Source organism: Mytilus californianus, unplaced genomic scaffold, assembly GCF_021869535.1.
Source record: "Mytilus californianus isolate M0D057914Y unplaced genomic scaffold, xbMytCali1.0.p SCAF_8, whole genome shotgun sequence".
Lineage (NCBI taxonomy): Eukaryota > Metazoa > Mollusca > Bivalvia > Mytilida > Mytilidae > Mytilus > Mytilus californianus.
In genome coordinates, this window is record NW_026262734.1 from 22,918,635 (window position 1) to 22,938,367 (window position 19,733).

The window sequence follows — 19,733 nt, forward strand, 5'->3', positions numbered from 1 at the left end:
AATGAAATCATTCTTAGACTATAAAACATTTTTTTACAATGGTTCGTCATTTCTGTTAAAGATATGGATATACGTCAATAGCCAGTTAGACCAGATAGACCAAATGTCACTAATGTAAGCAACTATAGGTTATCGCATGGCCTTTAATGCGGAGCATTGGCTATCACTGCAAAGTATTCTTACTTGAACGTATATACTAGCAACTGCAATGTACCCATTACACTTTTTTGACAACTATTGTACTTTGAATAAAAAAAATGAGACACATATATACCCAAGACCAAATGTCGTTGATATATGCAACTAATAACTATGGCCTTTAACGTGGAGCCTTACCCTATGCCGCATAGCAATCTATATATTATACATACATAGGGTCACACAATGTCCAGTGTAAAACAAATAAGAAGACAAAGGCAACGGCTTGATTAATAAACATAATAATAAACGAAAAACTACAATAATAGGAACACAGAAACAAACGAAAACCATTGCCTGAACCCCATTCCTATTACACCATCGCACTTTAGCCTGCTATACCATCGCATTTTAGCGTGTCATACCATCACACTTTAGCGTTTGACACCATCTCACTTTAGCGTATACCATCGCACTTTAGCGTGACCATCGCACTTTAGAGTACTATCGCACATTAGAGTCCTACATATCCACCATGACAGTGGACATACTATATATCGTAATTAAGCCTTCAGTTAGAAAGTTTTCATTTTGTATGACGTCACGTTTACCATGACGTTTATGTGCTCAAACTGTCATTCATGGAGTTGAGCGGAATTTTATTTGATTTCAAATTGATGCCTTTTTTCAATATCTATTTTCTTTTTATAATGCATTAGTTTATTTAAATTTAGAATAGGAATTTATTTTATGCATTAGTTTTATGCTTTATGCATCAAGAAACAAATTGTTCTGTTTGTTTACATTTTCAGATATTGTACGTTGCTATGTAACAAAGTACAGTCAAATCTCATTAAAATCTCCAGGACAAAATTTTGCCCTACAAGATTGGGCCGTACCAGTTGTTTGAGTGTATCGTAATTCAAGCGGATTCCAGTTTAACGTCTTGAAGGACTATTTTAATTTTTATTTGGATTAGGACCCTCAAGGTGATTAAATATTCAAAATATAACAATTTCACATAACTTAGCTGATGTCCAAATTGGGGTCTTGTACAATATACCTTGTAACTGAGTTTTAGGGGGAGGGTTGGCGCCTTCAAACTAGTTTAACCCCGCCACATTCTATATGTGCCTGTCCCAAGTCAGGAGCCTGTAATTGAGTTGTTGTAGTTTGTTACACTTTATCATATTTGTTTTTCGTTTATTGTTTTGTATAGGATGTTCTTGTTTTGTGCTGTTGCACCACTGTCCCAGGTTAGGGCAATAGGGGGAGGGTTTGGCGCCTGCATCTAACTAGTTCAACCCCGCCACATTCTATATGTGCCTGTCCCAAGTCAGGAGCCTGTAATTCAGTGGTTGTCATTTGTTGCTGTATATCATATTTGTTTTTCGTTCATTATTTTGTACATAAATCAGGCTGTTAGTTTTCTCGTTTGAATTAAATTGTTTTACATTGTCCATTTGTCATTTCGGACCATTAATAGCTGACTATGCGGTATGTGTTTTACTCATTGTTGAAGGCCGTACTGTGACCTATAGTTGTTAATTTCTGTGTCATTTGGTCTCTTGTGGAGAGTTGTCTCATTGGCAATCATACCACATCTTCTTATTTTTATATTAAGGTCCACAAATGGTAAAGAATCATAACAAGGACAGTAAGAGCTAAGGTAGGTTCCACAGCTACCTGTGATTGATGTAAAAATGAGGAGATGTGGTATGATTGCCAATGACATATCTATCCACCAGTGTGAAAATTAAGTGGTAGTATGAGCAACTATAGGCCACCATACAGCCTTCAACAATGAGAAAAACCCATACAGTATATTTGGCTATAAAAGGCCCCAACATGAACAATGTGAAACGATTCAAACGAGAAAACTAAAGGCCTAATTTATTACAAAACCATTTACGAAAAAACAAATTTGACGGGCATGAACCAACAACTACTGTGGCTCTTAATTTGGGACAGGGACATACAGAATCATGTGGCGGGGCTAAACATGTTTGTGAGCACTCAAACCCTCCCCTCTAACCTGGGACAGCAATGTAACAGCATATCATAAGAACAAACTATAAAAAGTAGTATCATAGCTTAATAACTCAAAAGATCGGTACGAGGCACAAAAGCAACTTCCAAAAAAAAACAATAGACACAAAACATTGAAATAAGAGAAATCGCAGTGACTTGATTTTCATTCTGTGGTGAACCCTAGGCCTGGTCTGAGAAATGCATGACCTGAGACTACAATTAACAAAGAGATTGTTCTTTCGAGATTTTGTTACAAAACAGGGCATTGTGGCAGAGTCAGCTGCAATAAAAATAGTGTAGTTGTGTATGTATAGCTTTTGTAATATTATTTATCAGTATTCATTCATTTTGCTTTTGTTCATTATATTATTTTTTTTACACTGAAAGAATAATGTTGTGGCAATATTAATAATTCTGTCATGTGTATGTTTGGAATAAATCTTGGATAAATATATTGACAACAGAAATTTTTTTTTTAGTCTGATAGTTATTTTTTTAATCTTCAAGTTCCTGCTGATCATGCTAATTAATCAAAATAAGGTTCATCATCATTTGAACATTGATAAAGATAGATTATCAGCATAATATGCAAATAACTTCCTAATCATAGAAATGTAACAGGAGGGGGTTGGTGTCAACACCTCCCGGGACGTGAAGTGGCCAGTACTTCATCCCTATTTGATCATCGGGATACCTTATATCAGATTTTGGCTGAACAGAGACATAAATCAATTAGAACTCAACTATGTATTTACAAATGTACAATAATCAGGTAAAAAATAGTCAAATGAAATAACAAAGAGTAGCATTTCAAAAGTTAAGTTCAAAAATGAAATGTCATTGAATAGTAATCATGGTAATAGTTGGCATACAAAATAAAAAAGAAAAGTATTTCAAGTCAAATTAAATCAAATAAGAATAGTAATTCAAAAACTAAGTTTAAAAAGTAAATGCAATTGTATTTTTATACTTCGCGCTACAGTGTTTTAGAATTTAGAAAATAGTATAAAACTAATGCCAATGTAGTTGCTGATAATTAACTCGAGTGGAATCAGTGGATTCCTACGAGCTGTATATTAGAGAAGAGTGGCAGTGGTACATTGCCGGCTCATATGTTAATTGATTTATTTCACTTCACTGGGCAGGGTTTAACCGATTCGCTTCATCGCTGATCATAGACCAGTTCATCTATAGACAGGTGTTTTGGGATAAACTCATCAATGAAGTGTGCAGTTATGGTCATTGATCTGGTTAAAATACTTAAACATTATATGTGTATTCGCAAAGTAAATTGTGAGAGACAGACTTTGATTTTCTTGTCAAAAACATGTAAAAGTTGTCACATTTTGGAAATTGTGGATATGAAAGTATTATATAACTATGACGACGGCAGTTGCAAAATATGCATATGTCGTTATTCTATAACGTTTTGATATACTTTTTTTCTTCCTTTCATTCCGAATGCATTTTTTTTTTGTTGGGAGGGGGAGGGGGCACATGGTTGCAAATGGTACTCTATCTTATTGATTTCCTTTATTTTTTATAAATTTTTAAATTTTAAAATATTTTATTCATCCCATATCATACACTCTGAGCTCTATGATTATCTGTTTGGTGACACTGATAGGTGATTAGAAATCAGTAATAATAATTATAATGGGAATCATCCTTATCAGACACATCTTCAAATAGACTGTCCTTATGCTAATTAAAACATAAGCTCTGCCCAATCATTTGAAAAAACATTGGTAACATACATGTGGAATGTGAACTTCTCTCCATTAGAGCAGCTCCTGATCAAAGTTTAGAGAAAAACTTATAACTTTTATAGATATATTAAAAAATATGGTATTGAAGAAATGTTGAATAAATGAATATTCATCAGATATATGAAGTGACTTGCAATTAGAATACTTTTATAGTCAAATTAATAAAGCTACTTTGTGTTCTAGTGTGTTTCAGTCAAAATCAAACATAAAATAAACATTTAATTAAGAAAATACTACTTTGAAACTATTAAAGTTGGTTCATGTCTGTCATATTTGTTTTTCGTAAATTGTTTTGTTATAAATTAGGCCGTTAGTTTTCTCAATTGAGTTGTTTCATATTTTTCATGTCGGGGCCTTTTATAGCCGACTAATACAGTATGGTGTATAGTTGTCTCATTGGCAATCATAATACATCTCCTTATTTTTATAAAGGGAGACTATCCAAATCACGTCCATTACAAAAATATATATACATGATATAGAAAATCATAAAAGTTGGAGAAAATCTGACGGTTGTGAAAAGCTCATTTTGTCAAGTTTAACCATCGTTAACCTTCTATGTACTAACTATAGTTATCAAATTTATCAGACTACCCTTTATTTCCTGATAAATAGCGAGTTATTGACATGAAACAATTATTTTCTAGCAATATTAGCGTTATGCTGTCTATCTTAAAGACTACAAAGTATCTTAGATAGACTGAAACTGAAAAGGATTTTGAAATAACCATCAAGGCGCAAGATAAAATAAGTGACCGAAATTAACATAATAATAATATTACCAAACATGAGCTCTGTAGAGCTTTTAACCGACTTGATATTTAAAAAACAAATACCAAATTATAAGCACATTTGACAGAATACAAAGCACACATATAAATAAAACACATGCATAAAATAATAGATAAGCAACATGCATAAATCAAAGCAAGCTAAAAAAAACACATTTTACTATAGCTGGCTAAGAGACAAAAGCAGTGTTAAATAATTGAAATAAAAGCAATGTAATTTCTTGGTGAGCATATATATATATATATACAGAAAAGGCCTGTTTTCATTGGTTAGATTTGCAAAAATCGTCTTCAAACATTAGATTTTCTTTGTATGACCATATATTAAGTCAAACTTTTGAAGTTTGGTAGTCATGGTAGTTATTCTAATTTCAGACAATAAAGGATGTAATAAAGCACATGACTACCAACATGACCAAAGGGTTTGTTTAAAAATGGACAAATGATGGATGAAATCTGCATGCAGTATCAGAGTAATGGATATGGCAGGAAAGACTTTGTCCTTCAATCAATGTTTGACCTTCAAAACAGAAAGCTTCTGTGTGATATTACCATAGAAACAAAACAGGAAGTTGTTAATATTCATAAACTTGTGGTGGTTTCATCAGAAAGTATCAAACTTCAGCATGATATTTTGAATGATGGCCAGTCCAGGATAGACTGCTCAGCATATAATGTTGAAGTTGTGAATGCATTGGTTAGGTATTTATATACGAGCGATATTTTCATCAGTAGAAGATTTCTCAATGAATTTGTAGATATTTGTAAGCATTTTGGTTTAACTGCTGTAACTAAACAGTTAGAACTTTTTATGACAAAGCATGATGATTTTCCTTCAAAGATAGAACCAGATGTATTGCAGCTGGAGGATAAGGGAGATAACTTGAGAACAAATGATATTCAGGTAGGTGAAGATGTGAATAAAGGTGAAACAATAGAAACTTTCAAAACTGAAAAGGATGCTATTCAAGAAGCAGAAAGTATGAAAATTCCTTTGAATAATGTTCTGGAAGACAGCTCCATTGATAGTAATCTGGCTCATTGTAGTAATTTTACAAAAATACAGGCGTATCATGATACTAAAAATAGATTTATAATGGAAGAAAGTAAAGATGAAGAACAGATGAATGAGTCGAAGGCTTTTTTTGAGGATCATTCTGATGGGGTCAATATTTTGACCTCTGCAAAAAATAAAAATCAGTTACAACTCGTCGTTAACTGTGAGAATAAAGGCTGTGGAGAAATGTTTTTGATAGACAGTAGCAATTTACAGAATTCTAAAATTTGTGATAGTGCAGCTGATGATAAAGTATTATGTAGCAATAAATCAGATGGGAAGGATTGCAGAAATTCACCGGAGAAAAGAAAGAAAATTACTACAGCAAATCAGTCGGTCAAATGTCAGAAAAAATTGAAGATCAGACTAAATGACCAAAACGACAATGATACCAATTCTCAAGATCAAAAGCTTGAAAAGAAGAAGAAGGCAATAAAAAGCCAAATGTTTGATTCAGAACAAAATGTGTTAAAAATTAGTGATGAAAAAGATTCTAATCCTGAAAAGGTTTGCAGTCAACATGATATGCAAATTCAGGAATCAGTTCCTGATGTCAAAAACTCAATAAAAGCTAGAAAACTCAAAAAGAAACTCATTGAAAATGAAATAGGTAAAGGGAAGTATAAGCTCAGAACGTGTAAGAAATGTAACCTGAAGTTTTTTACAGAATCAAGCTATTATAATCACAACAAAGACACTCATCCACAGAAATGTTCAGTCTGTAACTGGACTGGGGCTTACGAAAGTTTGTTGGCTGAACACATGTATGGACAACACAAGTTAATGCTTGATCCAGTAAAGTATCCATTGAAGGAATGTCCACGGGAGGTATGTAGGTATTGTGTAATTATATTTAAAAGAATGTTACAAAACTAGTTTCTTACTGCTACAACTTTTGAATGTTTTATTTTCAGTACATATAAAAATAAGAAGATGTGGTATGATTGCCAATGAGACAACTCTCCTCAAGAGACCAAATGGCACAGAAATTAACAACTTGTATTCATATAAAAATACACCATTTCATGATCTTTAGAATTGTACACAGCTGGAAAATTTGAAAATAACATCATAAATGTATGATGGCTAATTTCCGATTTTAAGCTGTAAGTGCATCCAAGAATATATGTATATAAAAATGATATGAATAATTAATTAGCAAATAATTGGGAAAAAGAACAAATTGTGAACAAATTTAAGTAAACTATACTGTTTCAATCTTCATGATCATACGTGTCATAAGTAATTTTTTATATCTATTCCTATTTTTGTATGAAGTTATATGTGTTTAAGGCCAGAAAAAATATATATAAGTTTTGGATTTTCTCCATACTAAAATAGGGTGGGATTAATTTGAATATTTATAAGGGGAGAAATGAAATTTCGTTGCATTTTAATTTAGTACTGTTAAAACTTGAGTAGCCATAAAATATACTATTGGTCATGTTGATCATGATGGTAGGGAACCCTAATTTTTTTTTAATTTGGCCTAAGGAATACCTTTACCTCCCAAATATATCTATTACAGTCATGTCAGTATAACACTTGTATCTAAACAGATATAAATATGAATACTATAAAAATTTCAGGGTTGTAATTATAAAGGTTTGAAGAAGCACCTGCTTTCTCATTTGATCCAAGTATGTGACAAAAAGACCCAAGTTATTTGTGACATTTGTGGGTTAAAAGTGGCATGCAAATTTTCTTTGACAAAACATATCAGACATTTACATACCAAACCAGAAGAAAAACATAAATGTCATATATGTGGAAAAGAGTTTTCCTGGAAAGATTGGTTACAGGTAAATACAACATATACTATAAAATGTGTATTTAGTGAACTGATATGGCAGTTATAAACGTGTCTATCATATAAACTATAAATGTTGTCATTGTTGAAACGAAAGTATCATGGCTAATCTAGATGCAATTTGTACATGTGTGACACAACAGTCCAATGAATCAATAAGAGATAACCTACAAACAATTGTGGTTAATGCTGTGCTTCATATTTAAAGTTGCAGATATATATCTTTATATCTTTAACTATGAAAAGATCAAGTCTTACGTTTCTAATTGTGATTAATGGAAGAAGAGATATACAAAATTGTTTTACTTTCTTAAACAGTGACTGTCATTTCTCTACCAATCCTAAGATCTAAAGAGATAGGTCCATCATGAAAACTACAGGTTTTAGGACTACTTTTGGCTGACCTTTATCTAAAACAGCAAGCCTAATCATGCTAATGGTACTTCTAAAATTCCAATTAAACTCAAAACTAATAAGATTGCAATCATACCAGAAAAAATTGAGACCTACATTGTTTTTTGTTGCAGAAAGCTCGACATAGGGATAGTGATCCGGCGGCGGCGTTAACTAACTTCTTAAAAAGCTAAATATTTCAGAAGGTAGAAGACCTGGATGCTTCATACTTTGTATATATATGCCTTATGATATGAAGTTTCCGTCTGTCTTATGTCCATTGTCCTTGACCTCATTTTCATGGTTCAGTGACTACTTGAAAAAAAAGTTAAGATTTTTTGTAATGTTAACTTTTCTCTTATTATGAGTAATAGGATAACTATATATATTTGGTATGTGCATGCCTTGCAAGGTCCTCATGCCTGTCAGACAGTTTTCACTTGACCTCGACCTCATTTCATGGAACAGTGAACAAGGTTAAGTTTTCGTGGTCAAGTCCATATCTCAGATACTATAAGCAATAGGTCTACTATATTTTGTGTATGTAATGATTGTAAGGTGTGCATGTCCGACTGGCAGGTGTCATCTGACCTTGACCTCATTTTCATGGTTCAGTGGTCATAGTTTAGTTTTTAGCTCACCTGGCCCAAAGGGCCAAGTGAGCTTTTCTCATCACTTGCATCCGTCGTCCGTCGTTAGCTTTTTACAAAAATCTTCTCCTCTGAAACCACTGGGCCAAATTTAACCAAACTTGGCCACAATCATCATTAGGGTATCTAGTTTAAAAAATGTGTCCGATGACCCCGCCAACCAACCAAGATGGCAGCCATGGTTAAAAATAGAACATAGGGGTAAAATGTAGATTTTGGCTTATATCTCTGAAACCAAAGCATTTAGAGTAAATCTGACAAGGGTAAAACTAATTATCAGGTCAAGATCTATCTGCCCTGAAATTTTCAGACAAATATGACAACCTGTTGTTGGGTTGCTGCCCCTGAATTGGTAATTTTAAGGAAATTTTGCAGTTTTTGGTTATTATCTTGAATATTATTATAGATAGAGATAAACTGTAAACAGCAATAATGTTCAGCAAAGTAAGATCTACAAATAAGTTGTCATGACCAAAATTGTCAGTCGACCCCTTTAGGAGTTATTGCCCTTAATAGTCAATTTTTAACAATTTTTTGTAAATTTTTGTAATCTTTTACAAAAATCTTCTTCTCTGAAACTAATGAGACAAATTTAACCATACTTGGCCATAATCATTATTAGGGTATCTAGTTTAAAAAATTTGTTCGATGACCCCGCCTTCCAAGTTCCAACCATCATGGCCGACTTGGTTAAAAAAAGAACATAGGGGTAAAATTAAGTTTTTGGTTTATATCTCTGAAACTAAAGCATTTAGAGCAAATCTAACAGGTGGCAAAAATGTTCATCAGATTTAGATTTATCTGCCCTGAAATTTTCAGACGAATCCGACATCCCGTTGTTGGGTTGCTGCCCCCGAGTTAGTAATTTTACAAAAATTTTGCAGTTTTTTGTTATTATCTTAGATATCATTATAATATCTAATATCTAACACTATTAATTATGATTTTAACCTTATTTTACATGATTTCCAAAGCATCAGTAAATACAGGTGAGCGACACAGGCTCTTGAGAGCCTCTAGTTTGTGTTTTGGTCTGTTTTTCTAATACTGAATGCAGTAGGTCAACTATATTTGGTGTATTGAAATATTTTACGATGTACATGTCAGTCTGGCATGTTTTATTTTACCTTGACCTCATTTTTACGGTTCATTGCTAAATGTTAAGTTTTTGTGTTTTGGTCTGTTTTTCTAATACTGTATGCAGTAGGTCAACTATATTTGGTGTATTGAAATATTTTACGATGTACATGTCAGTCTGGCATGTTTTATTTGACCTTGACCTCATTTTTACGGTTCATTGCTAAATGTTAAGTTTTTGTGTTTTGGTCTGTTTTTCTTATACTGTATGCAGTAGGTCAACTATATTTGGTGTATTGAAATATTTTACGATGTACATGTCAGTCTGGCATGTTTTATTTGACCTTGACCTCATTTTCACGGTTCATTGCTAAATGTTAAGTTTTTGTGTTTTGGTCTGTTTTTCTAATACTATTTGCATTAGGTCAACTATATTTGGTGTATGGAAATATTTAATGATGTACATGTCAGTCTGGCAGGTTTTATTTGACCTTGACCTCATTTTCATGGTTCATTGCTTATGTAAAGTTTTTGTGTTTTGGTCTGTTTTTCTTAAACTTTAAGCAATAGATCAACTATATTTGGTGTATGGAATGATTGTAAGGTGTATATGTCTGTCTGGCAGGTATCATCTGACCTTCACCTCATTTTCATGGTTGATTGGTCAATGTTCAGTTTTCCTGATTAACTTTTTTTTTAGATACCTTAAGCAATAGGTCAACTATATTTGATGCATGGAATGATTTTAAGGTGTACATGTCTGTCTGGCAGGTTCAAATGACCTTGACTTCATTTTCATGGTTCATTGGTCAGTATAGAATTTCCATGGTTTGGTCTGTTTCTTTTATACTATAAGCAATAGGTCATCTATATTCTGTGTTTGGAGGGATTGTATTAAAGGTGTACATGTATTTCTGACTTGGTTTATCTGACCTTGACCTCATTTTCTTTGATCATAAATGTTAATGTGATACTTGTAGTAAAACTTTATATGTACATGATGTAGGACTATCAACATAAAAACAATGGTTAGTATAGTAGGCGAGATATTTCAGCGTGTGCACTCTTGTTCTAATTTGGTATGGACCTTATCCTAGGTTCAAGTTATGTTGATGTCTATTCAAGATCAAATCTCTCCACTTACACTACAGCTCAGGTGGATTATGTCATATCTCAAATTGAACAAGATTTTGTAAAAATATTGAAAACAAAATTACTATTGAATTGCATGTGCCCCTCCATAGGATCTGCATTGGGGATCATCTAAAAACATCGACCCCACTCAGTGGCTCTTTTTAAAAAAATTGTTATTAAAAGTTATACTGAAATGTTAATGACTTACAAGTATATTTTAACATAAGATATTTTGTGAAATTAGTCGTTGGTTGTGGCACTGGTTGGAAATGGAGATGTAGTGGATATGACATGTGATTGTAGTTTTTTGAAGTTCTGGATCAAATTCTTACAACTCTTAATAACGTTAAATATTCCATAATAATAAAGTTTTTGCTAGTTCAAGCTATAGTATTTAACTTACATCATTGTACATGACTAGAAAATCAGCTGCATTAAAATATCAAAACTTTCAAAAATAACATATATAGCAATAGATGTCACTGACATATGGTAATTTTGTGTTTCTTTTTTTATCAGAAACATATTCGTGTTAATCATGAAGAAAGGTTTCAGTGTCATTTATGTCCCTTTACATGCAATGGAGAGAAGCTGACAGCTGCTAATCATCTCTACACAAGACATGGTATTCCTTTACCACCTAATATCAAAGTGTGAGTAAATGTATATGTGAAATAAAAAATCTAACTATTGATGAAACACTGACATAATATTCTTTTCCATAAAAAAAATAGTCAATTTTAGCGTTAGGGCTTTGTTAATGTGGCTATGTTATTTGCATGAGAAATAGAGAGAAAACTGACATAAAGAGGTCTCAGAACACAATAACTCGAATGGGGCTTTCATTAGTTGAAAACATATTAATTGTGTGTATCAACCGTAAAAATTATTTGATTATCAGTTTAGTATGGAATATCTGGGAAATTCTTACACAGTAAGAAACATGTTGATGTTTACCTATTGAAAAATGAAAAGCTAAAATTAATTTAAAAGAAAATAAAATGAATGTATAAACTGCAAAAAACTTGTTATACATGTATAATTTTGAATTCAATGCAAAAAATGTGAATTTTTGTAAATGATTTCAAAATACTTTTAACATGTTTAACATTTCAAGTTTTATTTAAAAAAATTGATGAAATATTTATTTCATTTTGACCACTTTACTTGCTACATGTATTATCATATTGTGATTTCAGGTATCAATGTGAAGATTGTGATTATAATACAGTATTTAGATTAGCTTTTGTTGGTCACAAGAAAACACATACTGGTAAGTCTAAAGATAGAAAAAATGTCAAGTTTGTATAACTCAATAAAGTTTGAGTTACTTCCCTTGGTCTTTGCTGATTTGTCAATTTTAATGTATTGTATAGAATTTTTATGGTGTGAATATTTTTGTTCAATGTATGAAGTCATTCTCCGATTTTATTCCAGGAGAAAAGGAGCATATATGTTCAGAATGTTGCAAGGGCTTTAGAACTAAATGGCAATTGAAGTCCCACATAAAGCGATGTCATTCTGGTAAGTATATGGAGTTATATTTGGTAAATAATGTTCACTATAAAACATCTAATCAAAGGAGGAGGTAGGCTTAGGGCTCCTTTCACCCTACAACAATTACTATTACAAAAGTAGGTGATTTTAGCTTGAAAATAATCTTTAAGTTTGTGAAAAGTTTAAACAGAAATATCTTTGAAATATTACAAATATTTACAATTGAAAGATAGCAAAATTCAAATTAGAAAAGAAAACGGCAAAATTTGCAAAGTTTAACACCTATTAGTTAGCGTGAAATATTGAGCACATGCCAGTATGTACCACAAATATATTTACATGAAATGTGTTGCTCATATAGACAAACATTGTGGTAAGTTAATATTTTGGAAATTGTATGCATGTGCGCCCTGTATTTGCGGATCCAAAATCTATGTCTAAAATCTATTTATTTTCACAAAAAACCTGTAGAAGGTCCTTTTCATGACGTCACAACTGCATTTATTGTTACATCATGGTACTTATTATAATAACTACTTGTTTTTAATTTTGCATTACCTCAACCTAAAAACAAACATAAATGGAAACCTTTTAATTAAAGGTCCAAATTTCAGTAAAAAATTAAGTAAAAATAAGGCCCTTATTGCACCCTGACCTTTAAAAGAATATAAGTTCTTAACTGTAATTGCTTTAGGTAACCAGAATAAAAAAAATAGTGAGAGATTTCCACATCACTTATTATCCATTTAATGCTTTTTCAAAGATGTTTTCTTAAACCATTTAATGGGTTGTAAGTCACATTTGGTCCTGAGGCCATCCATATAATGAGTTTAATCAAGCTACCATACAAACTAACAAAGATGTATTTCCATGTTTACTTTGCTGTATAAAGAATAATAGTTGAAAACATCTAAAGATGAATATGTATGACTCTTCCATTCAATGTTTAAAACTTGTGCATTTATGATCTTTTTCACAAGTAGAATATACCTTGAAAGAATCTAGAAAGATAATGTCTTATGTAATTGTGGCTACCAGTACTTGATATATGAATTAAACAATTTTGGAGAGAAAATTACTGCCAGTGTATAGCTGTGCTAGGGGTTTTGTTTTGTTTTGCCTAAGATTCGGATGTAGTTTAAGAATATTTATTTTTCAGATGAAGAAAAAAGGAAATGTGAATTATGTGATTATATTGGAACAAATTATAGGGACCATTATGCTTCCCGTCATTCAGTAAGTTACATCAATAGGATCACAGAATGTGTAATATCATTTTCTTTTGTTTGTATTAAAATAGTGGTATCTCTAAATAAAGGGGAGATATATGGTTTGATTGCAAATATCCCCTTCTAAAGACCAAATGCCTGAAATGTGTAACAACTACAAGTCATTGTGTGGAGCAAAACTCATAGAAAAAAGGGTACTGTAATAACAAAATTTGATTCAATTCAAATAGAAATCTAAATGACTTGGTTGAAGCTAATTCCATTAAATCATCCGTGAAAATAAGTCCAAACATTGACCTCTCACAATTTTTGTATCGCCTGCGAGACATAGTGATTGCTTTTCCGGCAATGGCAACAATGACGACAGCATCAACAATTGTTAAGTTTTCTGCTTAAGTTAGTTTAATCGGAACTACTTGTGATAGATCATTGATATTTGATTCAAAGTTGCATTACTATCAGTACATATCAGTTTGACGACTATTTTGAGGCCCTGCCCACTAGGTCAAAGTTCAGCGACTTTGAATTAATTAGCAATTTTCAATGTTAAGTTTTCTGCTTGAGTTAGTTTGATAGACACTACTTGTGATAGATCATTGATATTTAATACAAAGTTGCATTACTATCAGTTCATATCAGTTTGAGGCCCTGCCCCCTAGGTCAAGGTTCAGCGACTATGAATTAATTAGCAATTTTCAATGTTAAGTTTTCTGCTTAAGTTAGTTTGATGGGAACTACTTGTGGTAGGTCAATGATATTTTCTATAAAGTTGCATTACTATCAGTACATATCAGTTTGACGACTATTTTGTGGCCCTGCCCCCTAGGTCATGGTCCAGTAACTTTAAATTAATTGGCAATTTTCAATGTTAAGTTTTCTGCTTAAGTCAGTTTGATAGGAACTACTTGTGATAGATCAATGATATTTTATAAAAAGTTGCATTACTATCAGTACATATCAGTTTGACGACTATTTTGAGGCCCTGCCTCCTAGGACATGGTTCAGTGATTTTGAATTAATAGCAATTTTCAATGTTAAGTTTTCTGCTGAAGTTTGATTCATAGGAACTACTTACAATAGACAATGGTATTTTCTATGAAGTTACATAACTGTCTGCATTTCAGTTTGTCGATCATTTATAGGCCCTGCCCACAAGATCATGGTCCATTGACTTTGAAATAATAAGCAATTTTGCTGTCCATAGATTGTCTTTTTCTGAATTGTATGCCGACAGGTGAGACATATCTCTGAATCAACAGCTTATTTATATAATAAATCACTTCTTGTCCCATACAGGAGTTCTATCTAAAAGGAAACTTCTGAAAGATGGTCATAATGTATATAAATAATATAAAAATAAGATGTGGTGTGATTGCCAGTGAGGCAACTCTCTACCAGAGACCAAATGACATAGAAGTTAACACCTATAGGTCAGCGTATGGCCTTCAGCAAGGAGCAGAACCCATACAGCATAGTAAGCTATAAAAGGCCCCGAAATGACAAATGTAAAACATTTCAAACGAAAAAACTAACAGCATGATTATGTACAAAATAATGAATGAAAATCAAATATGATATACAGAAACAAACGACAACTAATTCTTAGTTTCTTATACTTATTCTAAATATATGTCCAAATCTCAATTTATAGTTAGGGCTACTCCATTAAAATGTATGTGGGAGGGTAGGAAGGGACTTTCAAAATATCCCTACAACCAAGAACCATTTTGTAGATAATTTTGCATAATGGTAATAGACGAATACTGAAAAAATACCCATGACCCACATTCAATAATTAAACTTCCCTTCCTACCCTCCAACATACATTTTAGTGGAATAGCCCTTACTGTAAATTCAGAAATTATTGTGTGCATTTATTATTGTGAATTTTGCTGAATGGACAAAAATTTGAGATTAATTATTGCGATTTCTTGAAAATCTGCATAAAGATATATGTATTTGATATCAGAATGAGAATTGCGATACTCACCAACTCACATTATTTACATTTATAAAAACCTCACAATAATTTCTTAATTTACAGTACTAGGTTGTGGTTCAGAGTCTACATGGTGCAAAGTGATTTTATATGAAATATTGATGAAGATCCCTTTGGTATTGATTGTATTTTGATGTCTATTATAGGATGTAAAACCATTTGCCTGTGAGATATGTGAATATAGATGTAAACTGAAAGGCAACTTGAAGTCACACATGAAACACAAACATAAGATTGATATCGTTACAACAAAGACTCTTTATGATAAAATGATGGAATCTGGCAAAGGTTATACTGAATACAGACAAGCACATAATAGTATGAAAGAAATATAAAACAATAATGGTCATGAAAGATGTTAGAGAGTTGTTCCTTGATTCCATTATGTTAAGGAAAACATATATATAAGTTTTTATGGTTCAGACATTTCTTCAGAGTCTAGTATAGCAACACATCTGAAAGTTGATATAGTGACGACATTTCATAATTGCATGGATTTCTGAATAAGAAAGGTTTTGATGAATCTATAGGCTGTTCATTTAGAATTCAATATTATGATTTTATTAATGTTGCAGAGTTCATATATATGTTATGTGTTTGATTGATCACAGAATTAGTATAGGGTAGGTCTTGAGACCCAAAAGGCAATCTTCAGAAATCTAAAAACAAGGTCACATTAAAATTGCATTATAAAATCACAGCTTTTATTTTCATTTTCATAAAGTCTTCATTCAGATGATTAAAAAATGTGATCAATCATATAATCATGCAATTTTAGTTTTTTGCCTTAACATTGTTGAGGGAATCATTTGAGTGCTCCTTTCATCCATGACCACATTCACATGGGCTTACACAGCTAGATCTCATAAACCTAAAGACACACAGCCATCTAATAAGGTATACAGATGCATCTTGGAGAGGTTGACCATGTGCCTAAAGATGAGGGTAATATGACCATATTACAGGTTCAATTGCTTGGGTTAAGTATATTAAGTGTCATAACTTGCATAAAGTTTCACATCTAAGACAAGTTTCCATATGCTATGTTAGCTACAATCATATATTTTTATGCCCCATTTAAGGGCATTATGTTTTTTAGTCTGTGCCTCCGTTCGTCCGTTCGTTCGTCCGTCTGTCCTTCCGTCTGTCCCGCTTCAGGTTAAAGTTTTTGGTCAAGGTAGTTTTTGATGCAGTTGAAGTCCAATCAACTTGAAACTTAGTACACATGTTCCCTATGATATGATCTTTCTAATTTTAATGCCAAATTAGAGTTTTGACCCCAATTTCACGGTCCACTGAACATAGAAAATGATAGTGCGAGTGGGGCATCCATGTACTATGGACACATTCTTGTTTTTGTTATGGTACATCTAGTGGAGTATATTATATTGGAATTCAAACCTCAGGCATGTTTTAAAAGAGAGACAAACATGGTGTAAGGATCCATACATCTAGGGAAACTGGCCTTCATTTGACCCTTCTCTGACTCTGATTACATTTTTTCTTCAAATCTCAGATATAGAATGACATTCAATTATATAACTTGGTGTAAGGGTCCATGATTCTGTGGAATATAGCAGCATTTCACAAAGGTTTCTTTTCTTTGATGAATATAATAAAAAAAAATATTTATAGGAGTGCATGATAATTAAAATTATCATCATTTCTGACTGATAAATACAGCTGATCTGCAAGGTATACCATCTATTTGCCACAATACGTCATGTACTTTGCTACAACCTTCGATAAAGCCGACATTTTTTGACTAACGAAAGCTATATTTTTATATAGCCTAGTTGGTTGAGTGTTCTCAGTGCTGGACATAGTTCAGGGGATGGTACCATGATTTCATAGAAGCAGGGGTTTGATTGAGGGAAGAACAAAAATTGCTGGTCTAATGATTTTGGGCTTTATTTCAGATGTTTTATAAATAATGGTGTTATCTCTGAATAACCTATCATTATTCGATGGAGAAAGTCTGTTGTGAAGTTGTCACATATTTAAGAACATTCCACATGTTTACACTTTTTCACTGGGAGTAATCTATTCATGAGAAATTAGCTATATATGCATGTACCTTTTCGGTGATTCTGATTTGACAAAAAGAGGTCTCAGTAATTATTATAACAACATAATATTAATATAATCAATTTGAATTCGAAAATTAAGGTAGTTGTGTAGTGACTGTGTACCCATAGAAGTGAAAGATCTGCTATTTCTTTCTTTTCTCACATGTTTCTGAATTGAATTTAATAAGACAAATGTATATCAGTTTTTCAAAATGAAGAATGGTTGCAAATACAATTTTTGTCTGCAATTTTGGTTCCTGAGAAGTGCTTAAAAAATTGGTCATAATTATATTTATTAATATTTGCAATCACTTCTCTAAGACTGTAGAATAGATTTCATCATAATCTGGATCACTTCATTGCTGTTAAAAATGTATAAATCTCCAGTTCAATAATTACAAGCTAGAAATTAGAATAACATTTAGGGTGTATGTTCCTAATACATGTGTAATGAAACATCTGCAATCTGGTAGTCTTCCCAAAAAATTGAAAGGACAAATTAATGTTTATCAGTTATTTACTCTGTAGAGCATATTTGTTAATTCTTTTTCTTAGTTTCTGGCTTCCATACAGTGGATCAAATATGCATGAGAGTAGTAATTTTAAGTGGAATGTAATATGCATTTTAAATATTTGTTGGTGTACTCCATGTGCTCCTAATGTAAGATCTATTTGAATACTTTTATGTGTTGTAATATCCCAAGGATTAAACAGTTGATGGGATGTATGAATGAGTAGTATTGATCATTTATGTTTATGAATAATTTTATTTATTTAGAATTATATGTACTATAATGCATACCATTTGCTTGAAAATTTTATTTATTTAATATTTATATGTATATGTTTATTTTCTTATTTATACATATATTTTTATTTTCTTATGTTATGTATGATGTTGAGCAATGTGTAGTTAAATAAAATGTAATCTATTGCAGAGAAAGATTATGACTCTTATTTGTTTATCAGAAAAATTCATCCTTCATCAACATCCTGTAAACAGAATGCTTATACATTGTATATTTAAAACATATAAATGGCCTTAAATTATAGCTGACTATTCAGTATGGGTTTGCTCATGGTTAAATGCTGTACAGTGACCTATAGTTGTTGACTTCTATCTGGTGGAGAGTCATCTCATTGGCAATCATACCACATCTTCTTATTTTTATATTTATGAAATTTTCGTCACATTTTTCTCAAGTGCCACAAAGAGATTCCTGAATTTTTTTATTTGGATTCATGGACACATGATATACTGTGTAATTGATTCTCACATTCCTTAACAACTTTTTATACGCTCGTCAAAATTTTGACGGGACGTATTATGGTATACAAATGTCCGGCGTCCGTCTGTGGGGCGTTCACATGTCGCACCGTGACTTGAGAACGACTTATCCAAATTTCATGAAACTTAATATAGTTGTTTCTTATGATGGTCAAACGATCTGTATACTTTTTGGTGAAAATAAGATTAAAACTTTTTGAGTTACAGGACTTTGTAACTAAAATAGGGGAGTGTTTTTTTCACATGTCACTTCGTATCTCAAAAACGATTTATGATTATTGCTTAAAACTTTACACACTTCTTAGTTATATTAATCTAAAGATCTGTATACTTTTTGGTGATGATTCAAAATTTTATTTTAGAGTTATTGAGTTTTTTGTAAAAAAAAAGGGGGGTTTTCACATGTCGCACCGTATCTCAAAAACAATTTATGATTATTGCTTAAAACTTTACACACTTCTTAATTATATTAATCTAAAGATCTGTATACCTTTTGGTGATGATTCAAAATTTTATTTTAGAGTTCTTGATTTTTTTATAAAAAAAGGGGGGTTTTCACATGTCGTGCCGTATCTCAGAAACGATTTATGATTATTGCATAAAACCTCACACACTAGACGACGTCATATCATGCGCTGGTGGCGCAGCTGTTTATTGCTAGTTGAAATTCTTGTATATTTTACCATTATGCCATATTCCTCACCTGTTTCTCAGTAAATACAAAAGCACATATCTCAGTGTCAACAGTTTATTGACTTATTTGTAGATCTTCTCATTTTTAGCTCACCTTTCCTTTGGAAT

The 19,733-nt window shown here is 32.1% G+C and overlaps 1 protein-coding gene across 1 annotated transcript; it reads left to right on the forward strand.

The window, feature by feature from the left end:
* Positions 1-5,102: 5,102 nt before the first annotated feature.
* LOC127711537 (putative zinc finger protein 727) lies at positions 5,103-18,601 on the forward strand. Its single transcript, XM_052217617.1, has 7 exons — positions 5,103-6,614; positions 7,376-7,588; positions 11,370-11,503; positions 12,050-12,123; positions 12,288-12,374; positions 13,507-13,583; positions 15,722-18,601. Exons 1-7 carry the CDS (start codon positions 5,172-5,174, stop codon positions 15,908-15,910), a joined length of 2,217 nt encoding a protein of 738 aa, XP_052073577.1. The 5' UTR covers positions 5,103-5,171; the 3' UTR covers positions 15,911-18,601.
* Positions 18,602-19,733: the final 1,132 nt, after the last annotated feature.